This window comes from Raphanus sativus, chromosome 8 (genome assembly GCF_000801105.2).
Source record: "Raphanus sativus cultivar WK10039 chromosome 8, ASM80110v3, whole genome shotgun sequence".
Classification (NCBI taxonomy): Eukaryota; Viridiplantae; Streptophyta; class Magnoliopsida; order Brassicales; family Brassicaceae; genus Raphanus; species Raphanus sativus.
In genome coordinates this window covers 10,751,155-10,775,905 of record NC_079518.1, presented here as the reverse complement: position 1 = coordinate 10,775,905, position 24,751 = coordinate 10,751,155, and the positions used below count along the sequence as shown (strand labels likewise).

General features: G+C 36.7%; 5 protein-coding genes across 6 annotated transcripts; 1 reads left to right on the top strand and 4 right to left on the bottom strand.

Moving 5' to 3' along the window:
• Window positions 1-509: 509 nt before the first annotated feature.
• On the bottom strand, window positions 510-1,700 carry LOC108832196 (uncharacterized protein C6G9.01c). Its single transcript, XM_018605692.2, has 2 exons — window positions 1,541-1,700; window positions 510-1,228 (listed from the first exon to the last, which is right to left on the bottom strand). The coding sequence occupies exon 2, from the start codon at window positions 1,148-1,150 to the stop codon at window positions 650-652; it is 501 nt and encodes a 166-aa protein (XP_018461194.2). The 5' UTR covers window positions 1,151-1,228; window positions 1,541-1,700; the 3' UTR covers window positions 510-649.
• Window positions 1,701-1,968: 268 nt separating this feature from the next.
• Window positions 1,969-5,599, bottom strand: LOC108832193 (polyadenylate-binding protein 2). The gene is made up of 9 exons (XM_018605689.2): window positions 4,992-5,599; window positions 4,524-4,642; window positions 3,743-4,399; window positions 3,574-3,651; window positions 3,402-3,491; window positions 3,034-3,171; window positions 2,649-2,819; window positions 2,402-2,560; window positions 1,969-2,323 (listed from the first exon to the last, which is right to left on the bottom strand). The coding sequence occupies exons 1-9, from the start codon at window positions 5,221-5,223 to the stop codon at window positions 2,105-2,107; spliced, it is 1,863 nt and encodes a 620-aa protein (XP_018461191.1). The 5' UTR covers window positions 5,224-5,599; the 3' UTR covers window positions 1,969-2,104.
• A 4,450-nt stretch (window positions 5,600-10,049) lies between these two features.
• On the bottom strand, window positions 10,050-13,407 carry LOC108832191 (probable E3 ubiquitin ligase SUD1). Its single transcript, XM_056991688.1, has 9 exons — window positions 13,188-13,407; window positions 12,702-13,124; window positions 12,074-12,598; window positions 11,753-11,964; window positions 11,359-11,661; window positions 11,126-11,283; window positions 10,878-11,041; window positions 10,637-10,783; window positions 10,050-10,558 (listed from the first exon to the last, which is right to left on the bottom strand). Exons 1-9 carry the CDS (start codon window positions 13,380-13,382, stop codon window positions 10,166-10,168), a joined length of 2,520 nt encoding a protein of 839 aa, XP_056847668.1. The 5' UTR covers window positions 13,383-13,407; the 3' UTR covers window positions 10,050-10,165.
• A 4,511-nt stretch (window positions 13,408-17,918) lies between these two features.
• LOC108819945 (probable GPI-anchored adhesin-like protein PGA25) lies at window positions 17,919-18,938 on the top strand. The gene has a single exon (XM_018592952.2). It carries the CDS (start codon window positions 18,058-18,060, stop codon window positions 18,829-18,831), a length of 774 nt encoding a protein of 257 aa, XP_018448454.1. The 5' UTR covers window positions 17,919-18,057; the 3' UTR covers window positions 18,832-18,938.
• A 576-nt stretch (window positions 18,939-19,514) lies between these two features.
• LOC108821911 (probable E3 ubiquitin ligase SUD1) lies at window positions 19,515-24,000 on the bottom strand. Of its 2 annotated transcripts, none has more exons than XM_018594904.2 (9): window positions 23,521-24,000; window positions 22,591-23,193; window positions 21,733-22,488; window positions 21,428-21,639; window positions 21,001-21,339; window positions 20,705-20,862; window positions 20,460-20,623; window positions 20,219-20,365; window positions 19,515-20,141 (listed from the first exon to the last, which is right to left on the bottom strand). In XM_018594904.2, the coding sequence occupies exons 1-9, from the start codon at window positions 23,833-23,835 to the stop codon at window positions 19,653-19,655; spliced, it is 3,183 nt and encodes a 1,060-aa protein (XP_018450406.1). In that variant the 5' UTR covers window positions 23,836-24,000; the 3' UTR covers window positions 19,515-19,652. The 2 variants fall into 2 exon arrangements, with proteins under 2 accessions (XP_018450406.1, XP_018450405.1); XM_018594903.2 differs by having other exon boundaries at window positions 20,705-20,865; window positions 23,521-23,999.
• Between the last annotated feature and the right edge of the window lie 751 nt (window positions 24,001-24,751).

The following is a 24,751-nucleotide window of genomic DNA, read 5'->3' as shown; positions in this document are numbered from 1 at the left end:
CTTTTGCGTCTTAGTTTCAACTTTTGGTCTTATTTTCACAAGTAGAGTTAAAAAAAGTCAAATTTGATCCAAGATGAAACCTAGTTTGAATCCTCTTTTGGTTTTACATGTTCATGGATTGTTGAACCGAAGCCAAATCAAGAACAAAACGACTAGATGTTGACATAGTGCTGAAACATGATTCATGTTTTGTAAGCAATTGAACCAAACAACAAGAGGTGTGCTTTTCAAATCCGAGATTAATCATATCCCTTCATCACGCCTCCTATCTACTAGTGCCAGTCAATCAAGAAGCAATTGGCTAGAAAGTTGAATGTTATTTCTTCCTTGAGAGACTAAAGCAACCAAGAATGTCATCTAGTTGTTACATACACAAACACACAACATATGTCAAGTGTTGAATGGTAAAGACTTTACCAAACAAGAGGTGTGCTTTCAAATCCGAGATTAAATCATATATTCCTTTATCACACCTCTCTATCTAAATCGTATCTACTATTAGTGCTAAATCAACCAGAAAGCAATTGGATATAAATTCAAACTGTTAATAACAACACACTAACATCATGCATCCAGTTGGATCCACTTTTCAATGTAAGAACAAAGCTTTCAAAATTGGTTTTAACAAAAAAAAAAGAGAAAGGAGACACTAGAAGCAACACTGGCAGTCAAAAGGGCACAGACGCGTATTACCAGCATTGGCCTTATTGATACCAAGTTCATCTTCCGTGAACACTAGTAACCCGTCTTCTGTTCTCTTCCTCGGTCCACCACTTTTCGGGCTCTTGCTAAATCCCTCAACCTCGCTCCTCTTCCTTTTCCTCTTTGCCACCATCTCTGCTTTCTTCGCAGGAGGGGACTCTTTCTTCTCGCTCGTTTCCACTTCTAGCTTCTTCTTCTTCTTCCTCCCACCAAAAATATCATCAATCTCTTTCCCTATTTTACCAGGTTTGGTTTGTTGTACTGTTGCAGCAGGTTTGACTCCTGATTGGGATGGCTTCTTCTTATTCTTTCCCCCACCAAAAATGTCATCAATCTCTTTCCCTATCTTACCAGGTTTCGGAACTGGTTTCTTTTGCTGTAACGAAGGTTTGTCTCCAGCTTGAGATAACTTCCTCATGGAAGAAGTACTACTCTTCTTCTTAGACATTTTTTTTTGATGAATATATAACAGCTGTCCCCAGATAGGTCACCTTCAACACCACATTAACTTTTCTCACTGTATTATCTGAAGAAAAAAACATATAAAACCATTAACAATAATACAGTTGCAAAAAAAAAACCAACTTTTTAAGAATCCTAATTAGCTTCACCATATCAATCAAAGCAGAGACATAACATTGTAATTCGAATCTTTCTTCACATATTTTTCTTTTAAATCAACCTGAGCAACACGAAAGTATTAACTTTGAAGATGCAGTGATTCAATAGCACGAGTTCGCTAAACCGATAACATCGCAATCGATTTGGATTCCCAATCTAAACACGCGGAGACGGTTAAATTGATTGATCTCTTTACTTGGCAATCGAGAAAACTTACATGTAGAAAAGGAGCCGGGCGGGGAAGATCGAAGAAGCTGTTGGCTTGGGAGAGTTCCAAAACCTTTTTTTTTTCTTTTTTTTTGGTTCAAACACAGTTCCAAAACCCTAGCTCCGAGTGTGTTTTAATGTTTTTTGCTTTATAAACCCCTGACTTTGGTGCACAAAAAAAAAACCCTGACTTTTAACTGTTCAACTGTTCCATCAAATAATACCATTTATCTTATTTAGTACTTTTTTAACCCCTGAAGGCTGAACTTTTATGTTTACATCAAATACATCATTAATCATTTTACAAAGTTTTCTCTATTTGAAATTCATGAGTTATATTCCTGTTTCAGTGCTAATTGTATATTGGTATGCGTTATATTCCTGTTTTCATTGTATATGTATGTAGAGATAATACAAACATAAGTAAAACAAAGCAGATAAGTTTTAAATTCTTAAATTAAGTTTAAAACACACACAAAGCAGTTATAGGGAAAGCAACGAAACAACTTCAAAGGTGATTGTATGGGAGAGAGAGACATAAAAAAGCAAAAGACCAAACTGGAAATAAAACAAGTTAAGAGAGGTTCAAGGAAGCGAGCTGCTCGGCTGCACCACCAGCAGCAACGCTCCTCAGAACATCCATTGCCTCTGCAACTTTCGCCTCCAGAGCTTCTGGTGACTCCAAGAGGTGGAGAACTTCGGTTTGGTCCATCTCCAAAAGCATCCCAGTCACTTTGGCTGCAGACTCTGCCTCAAGCTTCTCCACCAACGGGTACAGATTCTCACCCAGTATCTGTAAAACACACATACATAACAGAGTTAGTAACTACATTATAATAAACCCCAAAGGTCTTTTTGGAAATCTTCTCACCGTCCTCTGTTGCTCTGGAGAAGCATTAGCCAGATTTGAAGCCAAAGTTCCAATGGGCATCGGCATGGCGTTGTTCCCCATGTCATATTGAGGCACATCACCACCACTACCGCCACGCCCTTGGGAGTACCGGATGTTCCTACTACCCCTTGGATGCATCTGATATCACCCAGACAGGAAAAAAGTCATATGATGAACTTTTGTATTAAAAGAGAGATCAAAGAAGTGCAACTGAGAAAGAAAGAACCTGGTGTTGCATCATGGGAGGTTGCTGCTGGAACTGTTGGATCCCTCCAGGGCGTCTTCCTCCTCCAGGACGCTGCTGATGTTGCTGAACCATAGGCATGAAGTAATTGGGTGCATGGCCCCCACCAGGTCTCATTCCAGGAACAAGCTGCTGTTGGTATCCATATCCGGGCTGTGTCGTTACACAAACAAGAGGTTAATATTACCCCAACAGTTTTGGAAAGGCACAAGTGTGAGTAGAGCTAACTATAGAGGTAAAACACACAAAATTTTAAAACTTCCAGTGTGACTTAAAAGCAGTAGGCAGCTTGAATTTAATATATATCTCAAGTAAATTTAAAATAGATAAATATCTTTGTAAGAGATTGAAGAACAATGATGATTACCTGGGGAGGAATCATGGTAGGAGGCGCCTGGCCATAGAACATTTGCTGTCCAATACCTGGAGCACCAGGGGGAAACATTGGCATGCGAGGGCCAGCAGGTGGCTGCATTGCAACTGGCCTCACTTGGGAAAACTGAGCCTGTTCACATCATGTACAATCTCAGCAGCAGCAGGAGATAAAAATGAGACAAGTATATCATAAAAATACCAGAAAAGTTTCCAACAAGAAAAGGAAAAACAAACAAGTATGATAGCTTAGTTGGACATTAATTCTGAGTCCAATCAGCAATTCTACATGTTTTGTCTACTATACATATAGTTTTATAATGAAATTGGTATATCGGTGGAGGGATTCCAAGAGAAGCAAACCTGTAGTCTGACCCTTCTGTCTTCCTTCCTCTGCGCAATAGCAACATAGAGCGGCTTGCTTTCAACCATTTTACCACTCAACTGTGACATCTGTATACAGTATTCCACTGTTAATAACAACGAAGTGCCTTTACTCACACACACATTGAACAAGTGTATATATCAGACTTACAGCTTCCGTTGCTTCTTCAGGAGTTGAGAAAGCAACAAAACCAGAACCTTTGCTGATTCCACTAGGATCCCGCATCACCTGTCATCATATTTAAATGAAAAAGCTTCTTATATAATGAAGCAAGAGAGTCAACTTCACTGCAGATCAAAAGAGAAAGAAGATACCGAACCTTGCAAGACGTAACAGTACCGAAAGGAGAAAATATCTCCTTGAGTTTCTCGTCAGAGATGCTAGGATCCAGATTCTTCACATACAAGTTTGAACTCTGAAACTTCTCCGCAGCCTCCTTCAAGTTTTGCTCATAACGAACCCTTAGCTCTGTTTCCCTCTCGGACTTCTTCTGGGCTCTACCAACATACCACTCCTTGTCATCAAACTTGTGCCCATTGAGAGCCTCCACAGCCCTGGCAGCATCATCAGCGTTTTCGAAGTTAACAAAGCCGAAGCCCTTCGACTTCCCTTCTCCGTCTTTCATCACCACAGCACTTGTGATCTGCCCATACTCGCTGAAAGCCTTCTTCAAGTCATCGTCGGTAGTGTTTTCACCGAGATTCTTCACGTACACATTGGTGAACTTCGTTTTGTTAGCAGCCGAGTCTCTCTCTTGTCTCCTGAGGAAAGGACCCACATACACTTGCTTGTCGTTAAGCAACATGCCGTTCAGTTTCTCGATAGCATTCTGGGCGGATTCTTCATCGGCATACTGCACAAACCCATAGCCTTTTGACTGGCCTGAAGCATCCACAGCTACCTTGCAGGAGACAATGTTCCCAAAGCTTGAAAACGTGTCATGGAGTGCCTTGTGGTCGATGGCCAGGTCCAAATTCTGCGTACATATAGAGCCCAAGTTAAGAAACATAGATAAAAAAAACAAAAACACAACTGATATCTGCACTAACAATCAAATCGTCTTACAAAGGTAGACTTAACATCAAAGACAAGAACAGTACCTTGATGAATATGTTCCCAGCACCACTTCGGCGAACACTTGGGTCACGATGAGAGTACATAACCCTTATGGGTTTCCCATAGAGCGGCATGAAATTCATTTCCTGGATAGCTCTCGCAGCTGCAAAAGAGAGAGCACAACATAAGTACCATTAAAAGATATATCTTTACACATTAAGGGATAAAAATTTCACTGCAACAGCATCAATCACGTTGCATATATATATATATATATACACCAATCAAGGATCCAGTATTGGCCCTATCGAACAAACACTAATCCCCTTTTACTGTAGTTATTACAACAACATTAACCAAATTGCAGTTATAAACACCAGAAAGGACAAACATTTGCAACTAGGAACCCTAATTGAGAAAACCCCCAACATTCACCCTAATCGAGCAAACCCTAATCCCCTTTTACTTAATCGATAAAAAAAATCGAAACTTGCTAGTCTCAGAAGGCTTACCATCTTGTGGATTGGCGAAGTTGACGTATCCATACCCTAGAGACTTGCGAGTGGCCACGTCTCTGCAAACCCTAACCGAGACCACTTGACCCATCTGGCTAAACGCCTCGAAAAGCTGCGAGTCCGTCACATTGAGATCCAGATCCCCCACGTAGAGCGACGTCGTGCCGATCTGTGCCGGAGCCGCCGCCGCCGCACTTGAGCCGTTCGCAACAGTCTGAACCTGAGCCATTCTCTCTCTTCTTCTTTTTTTTTGGATTTTTGAAACTTTTTATTTGATTTTTTTTTTTGGGGTTTTCAATTACTCTTCCCTCCCCTCTTCGTTATTTTAGACTGATAAAACCAAATCGGATTGAACGAAGGAGAAATGAAGCGGAAAGTAATAACACAACAACAAAAGATTCGATTTTTTTTTCTGATCGTTTTACTTTTTTCTGTTTTTTTTTTCTCTTTTTGGGGATATTAGAGGAGAGGGAAGATGAAAAGGGTAGGAGCTTGCCGGCGGCGAAGCCTGCGACGGCGAGATAAGAGAGAAAAAAAACTGGGTAGAGAGATTGTAGGCGAGACGAATTGGTGACGATGGAAGAGAGACTATTGCGATTTTCGTTTCTTTGCTTTTATATTACGAAAATATATTTTTTTATTTTCTGGAAGCCCTAGATTTGGATTTTGGGGAGATCTGGGCCGTTGGATTGAGTCAGAAGTGAAAAACGTAACAGTTAAGGATTGGTTTTGTGGAAGTTGGTGATAAGGTCTTCGTTTCGGAAAAAGTCAGACAGACGCGATTGTGTGTGAATCGGATCAGTTTCCGGTTCGGTCCTAGAGATTTTGGTTTAGATCGAGTATTCTTTTTTGGATCGGTTCGGATATTTTTTTAAGAAATCAAAATGTAGAAAACATTACGGTTTTAACATTTTTTTTCTTTCGATGATCCTAGATATGAAATTCTGAATTTCGAGAAGAGTTTTTGGTTTATCAGTTTTTAAGAGTCAGCTAATTAGGTTTTCAAGTTTCTCGGTTTTCAAAATGCTACAGAAATAAACTGAATTATATCTATCTTATTAAAAGAGAAGTACCCAATAAAAAATACCCCTTAATTTTCAGTTTTATTTACAATGGCATGCCACTGAGAATTAACTAACTTTCCTATTTTAATGCTTGTCTTTTTCAGTTTATTTAATGTGTTTTCCAAAATTATTGTTGTCTTTTCTGATTTAGATTCCTTAATTATTGTTGTCTTTTCTGATTAATAAATGTATTTTCCTAATTTGAATTTAAATAATAGATTTAAACATTTAATATTTTTTCTAATTTAAATAATAAATTTCCTTAATCATATATTAACCAAAATTAATTTCTCTATATATTTTGTATTAACTTATTAAATATTAAAATCACATAACATAATCAATTTATATAACATATAAATATAATATAAAATAATTTATTCATATATTATTAGTATAATGGTTTCAAAATATAAGTTCAATTAGTTATAAATATTGGATTTGTTTATATGATATACTGTGATATAATAGACAATTAAAATCATAAAACATAATTATTTAACATAATAAATAAATTTTTTTTAAATGTAATATTAACAATAATGTTATAGAGTTTAATGTACATATATATATTATATCATTAGTACACAGAAAAAATTAAAGTGAAAAAAATATTTATACAGTTACGGGTCGAATCTATAAATAAATAACAACATCGCAAGATTATTTTCTTTAATAAATTTATTTTAACAGAAATTATAGTTCTAAATATGTTTATATATTTTATATTTTTATAAATTTATTTTATTTGTTTATAAGAGATGCTAAGATTTTAAAATTAAAAAAAATATGACCCGCTTTTATATTATTTTAGTTAGAAAATTTAAATTTTATATCTGAATATTTAATTAAATTTTTAATTTTAACTTTTTATTATTACTACCAAAATTTATTTTTAATCTAAAATTTATGTTTAAAATATCGTAAATTTATCATTTAATATAAACAAAAAAACTAAAAATATAAAATAAACACCCGTCCGGTCGGACGGGTCAAGATCTAGTTTTGGTATTATTTGGTTTATTCAATTTGGTTCTAAGTGTTATATATCGAGTTGAGAAATTATAGTCCATATACACCCATAACTACTTAATTTGCGTAGATGGAATTTCTACTGTTCGCTTTCAATAATGGTAAAAGTATCTCTACCATTTCTATACGAGCGTAATAGTCTAGTTGGGTTTGAATGGTAACCAGGAAACGAGGAGGAGTATTCAATTCCTTATCATTCCTAAAAAATTCACCGTTCACAAAGAATTGTTTTTCATTCTCATTCTCTTTTTTGTAGAAAAATGAAGAACAAAACTATTTCTTATTGAATTTGAGGAGGAACATTCATTCTTTTTCATTCCTGCTATTTTATTATTGTATGTTCACTTCCTATTCGTTCCTTTTGTTCCCAAAAAGGTCACCACTTTCTCAAAAAATCATTTTCTTTTCAAAATTCAAGTTTTTATCTTCAAAAAATTGATCAATCTATCTCAACTGATTTTTTTTGTAAATTCATAGTTTTCCACAACAGCTAAGCTTACTCTTTTCTTTTTCATCCGATCTTATTTGAAATCTCATATTATTGATATTTTTTCCTTTTGTGTTTCGTAGATTTTAGTCAGCGTTTGCATTTAAGTTAAAATATATTTTTTTTTTATACGAACAAACAACTACAAACCCGAGACGTCCTCAAGAAAAACAACGTTTTCGCCACTTACGTTGGTGTGCCGGTGGCATTTCGGCATCAGTCTCAGGTCTTAGTGTTGGCGGATCGAGACTGGAATGAAGCTCTACATCTCCAATTTAAATTATGGTGTCTCCAACAACTGCATCAATATTCAAACTTCACTAAAAGAAAAGATGGTGGTTTGACGTTTTTTTCTAATGATTTTATTTTTTGAAATAATTGGTTAATAGTATTATTTGTCCTTTTTGTTTATAATTAGCCGGTTAAAAAATGAACATATATAATACTGCAACTTAAGCTATAATATTAGTAAACATAAGTAACTTGGTATGAGTTGTCATGTATAACTTCAATGTGTAGATTTACACTTGTATTATTAAGTTACTATATTATAATCCTCTTTTTTATCAGAGTTAGTCGGCTACTTAATATATTTACATCCAACAATCCATACTTAAAATAAATTTATTAACAAAAGATAATTCCGCACTTTCGAATCACGGATCAAAATAACTAAAATCTTATTAACTCTTATTGGGCTTTATATTTTTAAGTAACTGATGGCTATGTTAGAACTTTACAAACTACAATATTGTTTACACTTTTGTATATATCTATTTAAAGTCATCATTATAATGTGTCAGACAGTTTTTTTATTTCCAACCGGATTTAATAGATGTAGAGTGTGATTGGATGGAACCATTAGCGATAATATTTCAGCCACATTCCATTTAGAAAAATTATTGGGTTCACCTCTAGAGTGAACTTTTAGTGTCACCCAGCCAATAGGATTTCGTTATTTCATATTAGTATCTTTGAAAAAAGGAAACAAAATATTATCAAGTTTTACTCCCTCCGTTTCTTAAAGAGTGTCGTTGTGACATTTTTCACACAGATTAAGAAAATTGTTGAAATATATGTAAATTGTAATTAATTATACTCTCTGACCAATAGTATTTTAGATAAATAAAATTATTTATAAAATCAATGCAGTTTGCAATTAATTTTCAGCTGAAAGTTAGTATAATTTACATTGGAATTGTAAAGTGACACTCTTTGTGTAACAAGAAAATGAGCGTAGAGTGATACTTATTATGAAACAGAGGGAGTATTATATTTTTTAAATAAAAATAAAAATAAATAACAAATAATAATAATTGCAAACAAAAACACGTTTAAAATTATATTTTTACTACCTTCAACCAACACTAAACTCTAAATCCTAAATCCTTGGGTAAACCCTAAACCCTTGGTAAATTCAAAACACTTTGATAAATACTAAATCCTAGAGTTTAGGATTTATCCAAGGGTTTAGGGTTTACCCAAGGGTTTAGGGTTTAGGGTTTAGTATTTAGGGTTTAAAGTTTAGTGTTTTGATGATTGTGTTAAAAGTATATTTTAAAAAAAATAAAAAGATTTAGGATTTATCCAAGGGTTTACCATGAGTTTAGGGTTTAGTATTTTGTTGGTGGTATTTTAAATATAAATTTTTTTTTGCTACTACTATTATTTTCTATTTATTTTTTATTTTAAAAACATAATAAAACTTGAGAATATTTTATTTCCTTTTTTAAAAGATACTGAATATGAAATAACGAAATTCTATTGGCTAGATAAACCTAAATGTTTACTCTAGGGGTGAACCCATGTATTTCTCTTCCATTTACTCTCGTTTCAGCCAGCAAATTCACCAATCAAGTGAAAAACAATTTAATATTTTTTTATTCTTTTACTCCGTTTACTATTTACTTTATTGTATTTTTTGTTCATCAAGGTTTATAGGGAAGAACGTAGTTGCGCTCAGTTCAATTTTTTATTTATTTTTAACATAATTTTTCCTGTTCAACTTTTTCACCCAATTAAACAACTTATTTCTGCTCATTTACTCTGGTTTTTACCAATCTTACCCGTAGAGTTATCATAGTCAGAATCATTTTATCAGAAAATAGGATGGGCCTTCTCCACGTTTCTGCTAATGTTTCATTTTTGCTAATTTCCAACTTATTGTATAATTTTTATGCCAATTGCTCTATCGAGTTACCCGGTTAACTTGATGAAAACCAAAAATCTACTCTGCAAAATTTAGTGCAACTCGGTTTATTTGGTTGTTATGTACAAAACAATCAGTTCTTTTTTTGCTGAACTAAAACAAAAGAAAAAACTGGTTTTGTTTGCTTCTATTGCAGCTTAGTGCTCAGCACAATGTAGAGTTAGGTGATAAGGTCTTCTTTTGGAAAAAGTCAGAAACATGTGTGGCACCTTGGTATCTAGCAAGTAATTTCATTAGAATACTAATGCTTTATATTAATGCTGCTACTGTATCATAATATCATTACTCAAATTAGTCTAGTAATATACACATAGAGAACAATATTATTTCTAAGCTTCTTGTTAGATTGCACGTCTAAGTCACAACTAAAACACCATCCTCACTGGCACTGCTTTGGTATTATTTTTCGTTGACCCAAAGCAGCTTCCTCAAAGTTAAGGAGTCTCCGACCAACGAGATAACGGTCATCACGGATAGAGTTATGAAGGTTTCTGAACCAGACATGACATCTCTTTGCACAAGAAAAGAAGGGGATCACAGAGAGGCAACCTATCCAAGCGAACCTGTAGACGGCCGAGTTCACAACCAGTGGATATCCGAGCATGGGGAAGACTCCTCTCGCCAGGACATAAGGCACACATAATGCTGTCAGGAGTTTCATCAGGATAGGAGATACAATCTCTTTGAGCACCCATAACCCTTGAAGCCTTGAGAATCCATCTTCTTCTACTCTCTCAAACTTTGCTTTCCAGCTATCATCCAGCGATATTATCTGTCCATTGTTTGTCATTTTTAGTGACATGATACATTTATTGCATGCGATACCAAAAAAAAAGAAAAGAGTACTAACCAATGCTTTCCAGATTTTCAAAAAGATGAGGCCAAGAGCCCAGTCTTGATACAAGAGGAAGACAGGAGTTTCATCTACTGGGACTCTCATTGGGACAATCACCAATAACTCAAGCACAAGTCCTATCAGCACTGGAATGATAAAAATCTGTTCAACCAGCATTTTTCAAACACACAGAATCAAATGAGTTTTTGGAGTATTTCAAAACTCTGAAAAGCAAACAACAGCACAAACTACTTACCCATATGGCTACCAGCACTGAGCTTTTGAAGACAATCCCACACCATCTCCATACTTGGTTGAGCAAGACTGAAGTCCTTTCTGACTTCAAATGCTCGAGAGCATACTTGACCCCAGATATGGTAGTCCAAAAGGCATATGTGCCGATGACAAAAGCATATAGGTCTACAAGATTTAGGAAGATGTCATGTTACTATTGTGCATTCTTCTCAAAGAATGAAGCAGAAGATCAGATTTAACACACATTACCATTGCACTTGACGCCATGCGTTATAGGGAGAGTTGGTATGGAACTAAACAGAGCACGGCCAAGAGAAACCGGTACAACTATCATTGCCGTATTGAAGAGAAGAAGTGTAACCCATACAGCAAGTAGTAGAAGGACTACACGCAGCACAAAGATGTACCTGCTAAAAATTTACTTCCGTTTCAAGGTAAGGCCTAATGTAAATCTTGAAACTTAAAGCATGCAAACAACTTACTCTGAATGAGATTGTTCTACGTTCCCAGCGAGGAGGAGGCTTCTGTTTTGGTCAACAGTTGCTGGAAGCACACCCATGGCTCTTTCAGGTCCTCTGTTCTGCCTCCCTGGCTCATCATTTCCGTTGTCCTCTGGTATTGGCAAGAGCAAGTCTGACAAACCAAGCGCCCAGCAGACGCTGGTGAACCAGCAGCGTACAAGGGACTTAACCGTGGTCCAGAGTCTGAAATGCTCGATGATAAACTGCGTGCAGATTGTAAACAGGAGCAAGCCGACAGGAATCTCAGTGAATGGATCAGATACACTGTGTAACATTCACAAGGTTAGTAAAGACTTACTCAAAATCTACAAAAAAGAAAAAAAAAAAACAAGATGCAAAGCCAACGTTTTCTTACGATATGTCAAGAGGGAAGACCGTAGGAGCCATCATGATAGCAAGCTTGACTGGCAAAAACACCAGCAAGAAAATCAAACTCCCATACTTTGCAACATCTAACAAAATACCCCAACCTAGCTTGCGTTCTGCTTCTTCAATTATGAACTGGAACGGGTCATCATCATCTTCATGAGGATCATCAAGGAAAAACAAAGCTTCACGGCGAAGAACCTGCACAAAAAAAAAAGTGGGAAAAAAACAAATATTAAATATTATTAGCACAGAGAAGAAACATTTTTTTTATGAGGAAAGAAAGACCACCACCACCCACGGTACCTACCTTTGGAAGAAGCTCCTCGCATATGCCTATTTTCGACAAGTACAACGCTCCAACAGCCCAATGAACAAGTGGGCTTGCAAGCGGGGAAACTGATAGATACTCTACTCTGCTGGACATTGTTGTCTCACCAAACATACTAACCGTGAAAACATCTAGACACCACCCACACATCAAGGGTAAGACCCCAAAATAATAGGCAACAAGGGTCCCTGGTTTGATTCCTGCCGACAACTGCCTAAGGAGAGGTGGTATAGTTTCTACTATTGAAGCAGCAATACCATAGAGTCTATCAAAGTTCAACGGCGGGCCCTTGAAATATCGAATCAGCGCAATGGTTCCAAGGTAAAGGAAGACTACAAACATGTAGCCAACCGTTAGAGTTGTAACGTCATATAGCTTTGATGGTCCACCAGCAACATAGCCTTTCAAGAGATCAGCAGAAGCAACATGATGCAGTATAACCCGTCCTAGTGTGAAGGGCACAAAGATGACAACACCAATAAATATTATATTCCTTGCCGGAACCTGCAGATTTATATATATATATATATATATATATATATATAAGATTTTAAATGAGAGAACAGAAGTGTAACACTGAACAAAAAGGATGAAACATTCAACTTACACTAAACAAGGGAAACAGGGGACTCTGTATTCGAAGGTAAAACAGAAAGTTTCTTTCCAAATGCCTAATGAAGTTCCTCAACGAAGCAGCTTCACGGAGAATGCAGATGATAGTTGCAGATAGTAAGAAACCAAGCAAACAATCGGTCAGGACGACTCTTGTGGAGGAGACGTGGCTTAAGAACAAGAGGCTCTGAGCTTCACCGAAACTCCGGACAAAAGCCAATCTCCATGTCCAAAACGTGATGAAAGAAAGAGTGACAAGCCAGACCGAAAGGAGTAAACCCAACAGAAGAAAGACGTGCGGAACACGGCAACAACGCCAGACTTTCGTCGCAGCGCCAAAAACGAACTCCTTCAAAGGGAGTCTTGTGGGAGCCTTCTCATCGTAAAGTGGTGTGAATGAAAACCGATGCTTGCAAACCTGCCACAAGGAAGAAGTTAATAAACCGAACATAACCGAGAGAAGAAGAAGAAGAAGTTAAACCTCGCATCGTTGAGCTTTGGAGTGGTTAAGCCATTGAAGGAGGCAATCTTGGTGCACAAACTTGATGCTTCCTCTGCAGATGCATGGATATTGAAGTGGATTGTCTTCATCACCTGGAGTTCTGCAGATCCTGCAGACGTACTCATCTTCTTCTTCATCGTCAATGCACCTCGCCGTCGCAGTTTTGTGAGCCATGGTGGTGTAAGCGGTGAGAGAGGCCTGAACAGAGCCGGTCTTGGGAAAATTAGGACCAGAAGCAAATTATAAAAAATCGGCCGTGTTAGTGGGGCTTCGAACCCGGGTTGGTGTATGGAAGTCTTTATACTTCATGTTTTACCACTAGACTACAGGGAGATTTTGTGAAAATGTGGCCGAAATAATATGTATAATAAAACGGCCGGAAGCAGTGGCTTCCTTGGCTTGGTCCAAGGGCCGCCTCTGGGCCTGAACACTCATAAAGCAAGGATGAAAAGGGAAAAGAGGTTATACTTACCTCGACTAAAATAAAATAAAAATTTTGTATTTTCGTACTACGACCTTGGTCGGCAAGGCGAAATTATTTGTCTTTTGCTTATTTTTTTCTTAAAATATTATGATCCAAAATTTTAGTTAAAAAGACTATATATAATGGGTTTTTTTTTGGGGCAACAAAGACTATATATAATGGTTAAAAAACAAAAAAGTAAGGATAAAATATATTTATGTTGTATTGTGGAAGTTTATCTAGTTCGATGGTTTAAGATTCGTCAATGTTTTAACAAAATCTGTTTCTAGTAATACTATCTTGTAAGAATTTTTTTTGTTAAGTTGTTGGACTATTCAGCAATCTAGAATAATTAATTAATTTTGATATTAGTCGAGAGATTTTTTTAACAATAATCTCTAAAGTTTATTTGTAGAGAAAATCATATGTTCTTGAATTTAACAACTACCACATGATCCAGGTAAATAATTTAATCTGTACACATCGGATCTCATTCATTCTCACATCCTTATGATTCTTGGACACTTATGGTCGAATCCGAGAATTTGAAGACCATAAACTATTCTTAATAATTTTTAAATTTTTTGTTTTGTAATAATTTGGAGGTTCTCGGACCTACAATTTTTAGAGCATTGGACTTGGCCCAAATGCGGCCCAACTTGAAAATGTTTATAATGCAAGTTTGATGTTTATCATCCTGATATTTTCTTGTAACTCGATTTACACGACAAGTGGATCGAAGACTATATAAGCATTACTAAAATATTTGAATGTTCTTCTTTGCATTAGTTGGCAATATGACTTAGTTATGAAGGTAAAGATCGATTATCTTTACTTGTTTTGTGTTAAAATTCTCTAGTAGTTTTCTTGAGCTTGTTTTTATGAAACCCAATAATATTTCAACTTCTAAATTTTTTTTTTAAAAATTAAGAACTTCAAAAGAGTTCTACCATTGGACCTTCACAAATTTAATTACATTACAAGGAGTTCTAAACTTCACAAGCTACAAAATTTACAATTACTAATCATTAGAATCTATTATGGGTTCTAACCAATGGAGATGGTCTAACATATTTTCAGAATAAGAGATTGATAGATTGATCCGAAAATCTTAGGATGTCAAAAGAAGAACATTAGTTTGATTACTGAACTATGCTATGCTGACTGACTACAAATAATTCTGCCGTTGACAATAATTCCAGAATTATCTGTGGATTGGACAAACATGTCACCAAATTAGTATTTTGTTTAACAAAGTTGAGAAAAAAAAAAGATCAAGTTGTGGAATATATCGAGTCAAAATGGAGCAGAAGCAAGTGTTACAAGCATTAAAGCATCTGTACAGCTAGTAATAATTAAGGCTTTTCCGACTTCTAGCCGTGTCAATATCCTCTAAATATGTTGGTGGATACTTGATATTTAGTGATAATTTTAAAACATAATGATCATCAAATTTTGCGATAAGTCATGTATGTATTCAATCTACTTGTGTGTAACTTTGGTGGCTAAAATGTTGTTCTCCTACCAGTATCAACAAACACAAAAAGGTTATAATGTGCCACAAGAAGCTGAAAAAGATATTTAAAGGCAAAGACCGTATTGGGTTCTTGGAGATTGCAAAGCTCATCAGTCCTCACCTTTCTGTGGATGAAATTTGGTTGAGAGAAGACAACCATTGGCGTATGTTTTATTGAGCTATTAGTAAAATTTTAGGGTTTAATAAGTTTTATCCAGCGAAGGAGTGAGTAATGAGGCCTTTGGAAGATATCATTGTGTATTATATAGTTTATACTTTGCTTTCCGTTACTGTTAAAATATGCTTTGTTTTCTCTTAGAACTTGAACATCGGTTCTTTCAAAACTAACGGAAGACCTACTTGAATAGAATGTTGACTGAAGGATGATCTTGACTTGGGATCATAAAAAACTAGCATGACTAGAGCTTTCTTTGACTTTAGATCTCTCTTTCCCCTGATCGCAGGCTTCAGACAGATCTCCAATTCCTCACAAGCAGGACTTTTGGGAATCCCTGCTGCACTCTAAGAATGGCATATGATTCACTATTTCCTACCGAGATAGGCAAGCGGAAGGAGAACTAGTCGTATCTTGCTAGGCAAAGAATGTTAGAATGTATTAGCTTGTGGGTGGGATTGACGGGATAAGATCACTCTAATACAAGCTGAACTAAAGGAACATTAGACATACAATACTGGACTGAAACTTGAGGCACAAGGTTCTTGTTTGATCTAGGTTAATGTTAGTGTAAAAATAAAAGGAAATTTTTTATGTTCGATTTTCCAAACAATACAATAACATCTTATATTTCATAAGTTATTCTTCTGAACCACAGTTTTTCATAAGATTTTTTTTTAAAAAGCGTTTTCATTATTGATTTTGTAGATATGATAAATCAAAATTCATATATATTTTCTTTCTTCTACTGGGAACCGACTCTTAATAGTTGGGGCTCATCCTGGTCTCTATAAATAGAAAACCTCTCAACTAGCAATAGCTTATAAAAGCAAACAACGAGAAAAAAACACAAAAAGAAAGCAATCTATTTTTCATTTTGCAATATTAGTACTGAATAACGATGAATTGTTAATAATATACTAAAAGTCAGTTTTTTTATACATGTCACACTTACCTTCTTAAATTTTCCAATGTTTTTATTTTGATTACTTCAATGAGTTGAAAATATTATAAATATTTAAATATTAAGAGCATATTGTTCAACTTTTTTTTGGTAAAACATCTTGTTCAACTTGATCCATTTAAACTTTTTATTTTGACGTATGAGCTTCTTTAAGTCTTGTATCATTTACCCTTTCTACTATGCTCATTGGGTTTTAATAAAAATCTTGTTGACAACAAAAAATCATAACCTGTCCATGTGTTTATCCATCAACTGCAAAAGAGTTGTCTGCTTTTTTTTTAACACAATCAAAAGAGTTGTCTGCTTATTGAAAAGAAAATATATGTTTTGAATGTTATGTCACTATGAAAATTTTTGAGAGACAATGTTTCTGTCTTAACATCTAATATTATTTCCTTCATGGTCTGATTTTGGAGACAACACAATCAAAATTGTATCTGCTATAAGGATTATAAAACGGAAAAAAAGATGAGAAATTTATTCTGAAAGACACAATTCAAGTTTCCAATTACGCTAAAGAACACATTGTGTATTGAAGACACTTTTCCATGCTATATTGACCAATAAACCCCTTAACTAGTGTGTGAGTGGACTCGATTATATTCTCTAACTAGAAATAACTAATTATAAAATGAACCACCCAATAATCCATTTTTCTAATTCAATTCATTTTCTTTAAAACAACGAGATCAATTCCTTTTTTTCTTTTCACCTTTTTAAGATAATAAATTCTAATTTTCAAAGAATAAAGTGTATCTCTCATTCTTGATGAACCCTAATTCCTTTCTATCTTCCTTTTTTGTTTGTTGCTCTCGATCCAGAAATTAGAAAAAAAATAGAATGTGCTAAATCTTCACCTTTAAAAAAACAGATTATTTGTAAGAATTTAGTTGAAATATACATACCTCTCCAACAAAATAAATCTATTTAATTCTTTTAACAAATTTCACCATTGTGTATGTTGGATTTGATGTTCCGGAGAAAGGTGGAACAAAAGAGAAATGGACATAATAGCAGTGGACGTCAAAGTTGTGGAAGAAAAAATTGTGGACGAGATAGTTATGGACAAGATACTTGTGGGCAAAAGAATTGTATTAACATATTTTTTATAAAAACCCTATGCAATTGACTGTTTGAGTTTCAAAATTTTGTACACTTAAGTGGTAGTTCAAATATGCAATATCTTGGACTTTGTGATCTTACGAACCATGCATGAGAACATGTGTACTGATTCAAGGATATCTGAAAACTTTCCTATTATCTATAAGACTCATGGATGGGTGATTTGTGGATGGTGGTTTATAAATGAATGTATCGTGGATGGATTTTTTGTGGATAGTATGTCGTGGATGGTGTTTTGTTAATGTGTATGTAGATATTTCATAGACGAATGTATCGTAGATATTATAATAGAGGCTGAAGAGAAACAAGTTACTCACAACAACAAATATTAAAATTGCATTGTGTCTTATAGAGTAAAGTAAATTCAGAAAATGTCCTTTTATGTAAGTCTCTCAAAGGAGATCCTTTTCATGATTAATTTAGGAGATTAAGATTATCAAAGTTAATATTTTCCTTTTCTATGGAACCGACTCTCAGTGGCTAGGGATCATCCTAGTCTATAAATAAAGAACTTCTCAGCTCTCAATATCTCACAAAAGCAAAGAACAAGAAAGAAAATAAAGAACAAAAAGAAAGCGCAATCCATTTTTAATCAAAGAATAAGTAGCTATGGGTCTCTCTAAGACACGCAAGCTACTCTTAGTACTCGTGATCACTGCTTACTTCTTTTCCGGTACTGCTCATGCATGGAGCTGGAGCTGGGGTTCTGGCCAATCCGGTTCGAGCTGGGGATGGGGTTGGGGCTCCGACGACAACTCTGGCTCGAGTTCAGGTGGTTCAAATTCGAACTCGGGTGGTGGTTCAAGCTGGGGTTGGGGATGGAGCTCGAATGGAACAGATACAAACTGGGGTTGGGGTAGCAGCTCTGGCTCAAGCGGCACCGGGTCTACACATAAAAGCCGACACAACCACGCGGCCCCATCAAACCACTCGAACGGTTCTGGCTCAAACCAGACACGCGGTAGTATTGGCTCTTCACACAACAACCACACGGCTCAAGTATCGCCTAGAAGAAAGATTGAGGTTACTGTGTGGAAGAACGGATTCGACTACCAAGAATGGGCTTCAAAGCATGAACCATTCCACACCAACGATGTCCTTGCTTTCAAGTACAACGATAAAAGTGACCAATCCAAGAAGAGGCACAACAACAATAAGAACGATGTCTACTTGCTTCCAGACTTGAAGAGCTACAAGAGATGCGATGTGAGCAGAGGCAAGAAGCTAGTCGCGAGAGGAGGCTCATCATCAGGGTTTAAGTTGCTTCTCCGCAAGACTCATAAGACATACTACTTCGCTAGTGGAGACCACAACGGCTGCAACCACAACATGAAGTTCTCTGTCTCCCCAATTCCTCGTTCTTATTCTCACACTAAACCCTAAATATCATCACTTCACTACTTTGTTTCGTTGTAGAATTTCTGTTTAGTTTCCTTTTTTTTTCTTTTGTTTCTTGTGCTTCAAGTCAACGATGGATTGATTTATTACAAATTTATTTGGAGTAATATGATTTATTATAATGTTTTTTTACTTATATTTATTCTAATGTTAATACAAAAAAAAGAGGATCAACGTATATATATATAATTACATATCGACTAATATAAAAATATCTTTTGAAACTGTTTTATGTTTCACCACTTGACAAATAAAAATATTGCGATAATTTCATAAAATAAAAATAAAAATAAAAATAAAAACTTTATATTACCATAATACTATTCAATAACTAAAAGTATGATCTGTTATTTTGTTTATTCGGTTTATACTATCAATTATCCATATTTGTATACCACAGCTTCTTGAGCAGAGGGAAGAAGCTAGCGGAAGAGGAGGCTCCTCATTAGGGTTTAAATTGCTTCTCCGCAAGACTCATGAGGCTTACTACTTGGCCAGTGGAGATCACAACGGCTGCAACCACTCTGTCTCCCCAATTCCTAGCTCTTCTTTGTTTCGCTGTCATAATACAACATTATTTGGAGTAATATGATTTTATTCTAATGTTAATACACACAAAAAGAGGATCAACGATTGTCCAAAAAAAAAAAAAAAAAAAAAAAAAAAAGAGGATCAACGGATATATTATTAATATATATATAATTTACATATAGACTAATAAAATGAAAAATTTGAAGCCAGTCCTCTACGGACTAAGCACACAAATGTTAAACATCAAACTGTTTTGATACAAAACACTAATCTTTCTAAGCTTCTTGTTGGATTGCACGTCTGAGCCTAAGACCAGTATCAGCATCTTCCCCACGTCCTACCAAGACACCACCATCCCCTTCATCCTCACTGCTTTGGTTTTGGTGAGCCAAAACAGCTTCCCCAAAGTTATGGAGCCTCCGACCAATGAGGTAACGATCATCACGGATGGAGTTGTGAAGGTTTCTGAACCAGACATGGCATCTCTTTGCACAGAAGCAAAAGAGACTCACAGAGAGACAACCTATCCAAGCATATCTGTAGACCGCCGAGTTCACAACCAGTGGATATCCGAGTATGGGGAAGACTCCCCTTGCCAGGACATAAGGCACACATAATGCTGTCAGCAGTTTCATCACGATAGGGGATACAATCTCTTTAAGTACCCATAGCCATTGAAGCCTTGAGAAGCCATCTTCTCTTACTCTCACAAACTTAGCTCTCCAGGTATCATCCGTTATCGGAAGTATATGATCCAGCATTACCTGTCCATTGTCGTTGTTAGTTTAATGACAAAACTCTAATGCGGTATAAAGTCCTTAACAAGGAGATAAATAGTTACCAATCTAGTCCAGATCTTCAAAAAGATGAGGCCAAGAGCCCAGTCTTGATAAAGGAGGAAGACAGGGCTTTCATCAACTGGGACTCTCATTGGAACAATCACCAAAAGCTCAAATAGAAGTCCGATTAGAACCGGAATTACAAAAACCTGTTCAGACACCATTTTCAAAACACAGAATCCAGAATCAGAAAGAGTTTGGAGTATCTCGCAGTTCTGAATAGAAACAGCACAAACCACTTACCCATATGGCTAACAGCACCGAGCTCTTGCAGACAATCCCACACCATTTCCAGATTTGGTTAAGTAAGACCGAAGTCCTCTTTGACTTGACATGCTCGATGGCGTACCTGGCACCAGATATGGTGGTCCATAAAGCATACATGCCAATGACGAAGGCATACAGGTCTGTCGATTTAAGAGAAGATTCTGTTAAGTTGGTGTATCCGTTTGAAAGAACAAGCAGAAATCAAATTTCACACGTATTACCATTGCATTTGATGCCATGCGTTATTGGGAGAATTGGGATGGCAGTGAATAGAGCACGCCCAAGAGAAACTGGTACAACTATCAATGCTGAATTGAAGAGAAGAAGAGTAACCCATGCAACAAGTAGCAGGAGGATTATCCGGAGCACAAAGTTGTACCTGCTAAAAAAGTTGCATTCATTACAAGGTAAGGCCCGATGGAAAATTTCATTCACCTAGTCAAATCTATATACCAAGTATGAGGAAATTTAAAGCATCAAAAAAACTAGTAAACTTGTTTCTGAAGTAAGAACTTACTCTGAATCAGATTGCTCTTCATCATCCTCATATTCCTCACCCGTGTTGACATTTCCAGCACCGATGAGATTTCTGTTAAGGTCATTAGCTGCTGGAAGCGCAGCCATGGGTGCTCTGTTCTGTCTTCCTGGTTCACCATTTCCATTGTCCTGACCAACGTTGTCCTCCGGTCGTGGCAAGAGGAAGTCTGTCAAACCAAGCGCCCAACCCACGCCGATGAACCAGTAACGTAGAAGGGACTTAATTGTGGTTCGAAGTCTGAAGTGCTCGATTATAAAAGGTATGCATATTTGGAACAGGAGCATGTCGGCCGGAATCTCAGTGAATGGATCGGATACACTGCATAGATAGAAAATTTAGGAAAGTCTTACTCGAAACAAAAAAACTCCAAAAAAACGAAGGTAGGCCAGCATTACTTAATACTTACGATATGTCTAGCGGGAAGATTGAAGGAGCCATCCGGATCGTAAGTATGACTGGTAAAAATACGAGCATGACTATCAAACTTCCATACACTGCAACAGATAACAGAATCCTCCGAGCATGTTTGTGTACCGGATCATCAATCAAATCTCTAAATGGATTATAGTTAGGATCTGCAGGATCACGAAGGAAATACAGAACTCCAGGACGAAGAACCTGAAATTGGTACAAGAGTGGAAGATAATATTAGATATCAGCAGCGAAATACATGTTTCTAGAATAAGATTATGACCAAGGAAAACACAGTACCCCTCGAAGAAGGCTAACGAAGATACTTATTTGCAGCATGTACATGATTCCAACAACCCAATGAACAAGTGAGCTAGCCAGTGGAGAGATTGATAAAAACTGTACTCTGTGGGACATTGTTTTACCAAACATCCTAACAGTGCAAACATCTAGCCACCACCCACACATCAGTGGGAAGACTCCAAGCTCGATGACCAAAAGAAATGCAACTTTGATCATAGTAATCAGATGCCTCATAGCTGCCAGGAACTGTCTAAGGAGGGATGGTACAGCTTCTACTATCGAGGCGATACCATAAAATCTCCCTACAGTCAGTGGCTCACCTTTGGCATAACGAATCAATGCGATGATCCCAAGGTAAAGGAACACCAGAGAGACTATAAACATGTACCCGACAGTCAGAGTTGTAACATCAGATAGCTTTGACGATCCAGCAACAGAGCCTTTCAAGAAATCAGAAGCGACAGATAGTGTATTGTTTGCCCCATTCAATTCACTTCCATTGACTTTCATCACTTCTGAGAGCTGATCAAGTAGTCCATTTTCTTGGCCCTCATTAGTCAAATTTGAGACGGAAGTCAACGCACTCTTCAGAGTTATATTTTCCAATGATGCATCTATAAGATGCATTGATGCAGTCAGGGCAGGGCCTCTAGCAGCAGCAAAAAGCCACGAGACATGATACAATATAACCCGTCCTAATGTGAAGGGCACAAAGATCACAACACCAAGGAATATCATATTGCTTGCTAGAACCTACAAAATTATGCACATCATAAAGATGTTATTAGAGGCCAACAGAGAATGACAAGAGAAAACAGAATCAAAAAAATTCAGGAGGAGAGACATTCGACATACAGTAAAGGCATTCTCGACCAAATGAAACACGGGACCCTGCATTCCAACCAGCTCGTCAAACGGAACGTCTTCTGCACCATCAGCATCATCCAAACCGTCAACTATTTGTTCAACCTGAGCCAGAACATTCTCAAGATTCCTTCTAGCAACATCTTCACCATTCCCTTCTCCCGCAAGATTCCTATTACCCTGTCCACCAGGTCTTCTCGCAGCACCTTCATCTTCCCTCTCTTCCTGTCCCCCCAACTCTCGCAAATGCCTAAAGTAATCCCTCAACGAAGTCGCACCAAGGAAAATGAAGACAATACTCGCCGACAGCAAGAACCCATGCAAACAATCGGTGAGAATCACCGTGGTGGAGATGTGGCTCAAGAACAACCTCTGAGCTTCCCCAAAACTCCTCACAAAAGCAAGTCTCCATATCCAGAACGTAATGAAAGGAATGGTGAGAAGCCAGACAGATAGCACGAAGCTCAACCGCAGAAAGAATTTCGAAACACGGCAAGCTTTCATGCCGATACCAACCACAAACTCCTGGAAAGGGAGCCTTGTGGGTGCGTTTTCAGCGTACACAGGGGAGAACGAAAAAGGATGCTTGCAAACCTTCAGAGACAAAAAAAATCAACAATAACGTTTCAATCAACTCTACTGAAACAATGATAAACATATATAAAGAAGATCAAGACTTCAACATCTATAGAGTATATAGACTGTTAGTGAAGCTCGAGCTAAGGGAAGAAGATGATCTAACAAACTTTTTCTTATTGATTAATTCGATAGAAATGTACAATGTTAACCCCCGGTTTACTAAAAAATAGATAACCAGAACTTAATCAAACTAAACCAATACTAAAATACGGTTATCTAATCTAATTTAGATCTTGATAGTAAATCATCTGTATAGAACCCTAAAGAATCAAATCATAATACCTCGCATTGACGAGCGTTGCTATGATTAAGCCACTGAAGGAGGCAATCCTGGTGCACGAACTTGATGCTCCCGTTGCAAGCGCACGGATACCGGAGCGGATTATCCGCATCGCCTGGGTTTCTGCAGATCCTGCAGACGTCCCCCTCGTCTTCGTCGTCGTCGTCGTCGTCAACGTACCTCGACGTCGTCGAGAAAGCGTTGGGAGACGCTTGAATCGGCGACGAGGATGAGGGAGAAGATGCTGAGGGTTCTGATGCGAGCTCAGAGGCGGCTGCGCCGGAGATGGATAGAGATTCGGCGGAGGAGATCTCCATGAATAAGGAAGTGATCAGATGGTGGTATTAGGCGGGTTGATCGGGAAGACGAGTCGACTCGGTGAGTTTGATAACGGCGAGTTACGAGAATAAAGGGGTCGTCTATCGCGGATTATTATTCTCCTCTGAAATTTGAAAAGAAAAAACGAAGGAAAGAGGTGAGATTTGACGAGTGAATTTGATTATATGGCTGGCCTTAGACCGGGACTTGTAAACCGGTACTTTGACGTTATTGATGATTTTTGTCGGTTAAAGAAAAACGTAAAGCCCATATTTATATTGGCATGTGATTCAAGCCCAACAGCTTGAGTAAACCAGAGTAATTGAACGCGAGAAGAGAAGGGAAAAGAACATAGGATACAATACGCCATGGGTTCCCTTAGCCCCTAAGCATTGGGGTCTAAGTTCGGTTCTTTTGGTTCTTTGATTCTAGAGGTTTAGAATCCATTAGGGTATTTAGAAAATTCGATTTGATTTCTTTTTGGTTTTCGGTTAGATTCGGATAACAAAACTGAAAATCCACTTACTGTATATCCAAAAGTAATTTTTTGGATCCTATTAGATTCCGATTTACTGCTAGTTCAGGTTAAAAAGTAAAAGAAAAAATATTTTTCCAGATTAAATATCAATTTTTTTGGTTTTCACAAAAATTTGGATAATTCAGATAATTTTAAGTATTTTGATAAAAACTTATTCTAGTAATTCGATTTTAGGGTATTTCGACTTATAAATAATATTTTAAAATTATTTGATTATTTTAAAACTAAATATAGTTAATATTTTTTTATATATAAACTATATTATAGATATTACCCATTTGGTTCTCGGTTGGTTCTGGTTTCTCAAATTGTACAGATACATGATCCACTAGTAAAATTGATAGGTTCTAAACCTGAACCGAACCTTAGCTTTCTGT

Excerpts from the sequence above, each read along its gene's own strand:
- LOC108832196 (XM_018605692.2), bottom strand. The coding sequence starts at position 1,150 with ATGTCTAAGAAGAAGAGTAGTACTTCTTCCATGAGGAAGTTATCTCAA.
- LOC108832193 (XM_018605689.2), bottom strand. The coding sequence starts at position 5,223 with ATGGCTCAGGTTCAGACTGTTGCGAACGGCTCAAGTGCGGCGGCGGCG. Across the intron at positions 3,172-3,401 it reads ACAGAAGGGTCAGACTACAG|GCTCAGTTTTCCCAAGTGAG; the intron begins GTTTGCTTCTCT and ends TGATGTGAACAG. Across the intron at positions 2,561-2,648 it reads CTCCCATGATGCAACACCAG|ATGCATCCAAGGGGTAGTAG; the intron begins GTTCTTTCTTTC and ends GGGTGATATCAG.
- LOC108832191 (XM_056991688.1), bottom strand. The coding sequence starts at position 13,382 with ATGGCTCACAAAACTGCGACGGCGAGGTGCATTGACGATGAAGAAGAA. Across the intron at positions 11,042-11,125 it reads GCATGGCGTCAAGTGCAATG|ACCTATATGCTTTTGTCATC; the intron begins GTAATGTGTGTT and ends TAAATCTTGTAG. Across the intron at positions 10,784-10,877 it reads CAGTGCTGGTAGCCATATGG|ATTTTTATCATTCCAGTGCT; the intron begins GTAAGTAGTTTG and ends CTGGTTGAACAG.
- LOC108819945 (XM_018592952.2), top strand. The coding sequence starts at position 18,058 with ATGGGTCTCTCTAAGACACGCAAGCTACTCTTAGTACTCGTGATCACT.
- LOC108821911 (XM_018594903.2), bottom strand. The coding sequence starts at position 23,835 with ATGGAGATCTCCTCCGCCGAATCTCTATCCATCTCCGGCGCAGCCGCC. Across the intron at positions 21,640-21,732 it reads TCGTTAGCCTTCTTCGAGGG|GTTCTTCGTCCTGGAGTTCT; the intron begins GTACTGTGTTTT and ends TACCAATTTCAG. Across the intron at positions 21,340-21,427 it reads ATCTTCCCGCTAGACATATC|TGTATCCGATCCATTCACTG; the intron begins GTAAGTATTAAG and ends CTATCTATGCAG.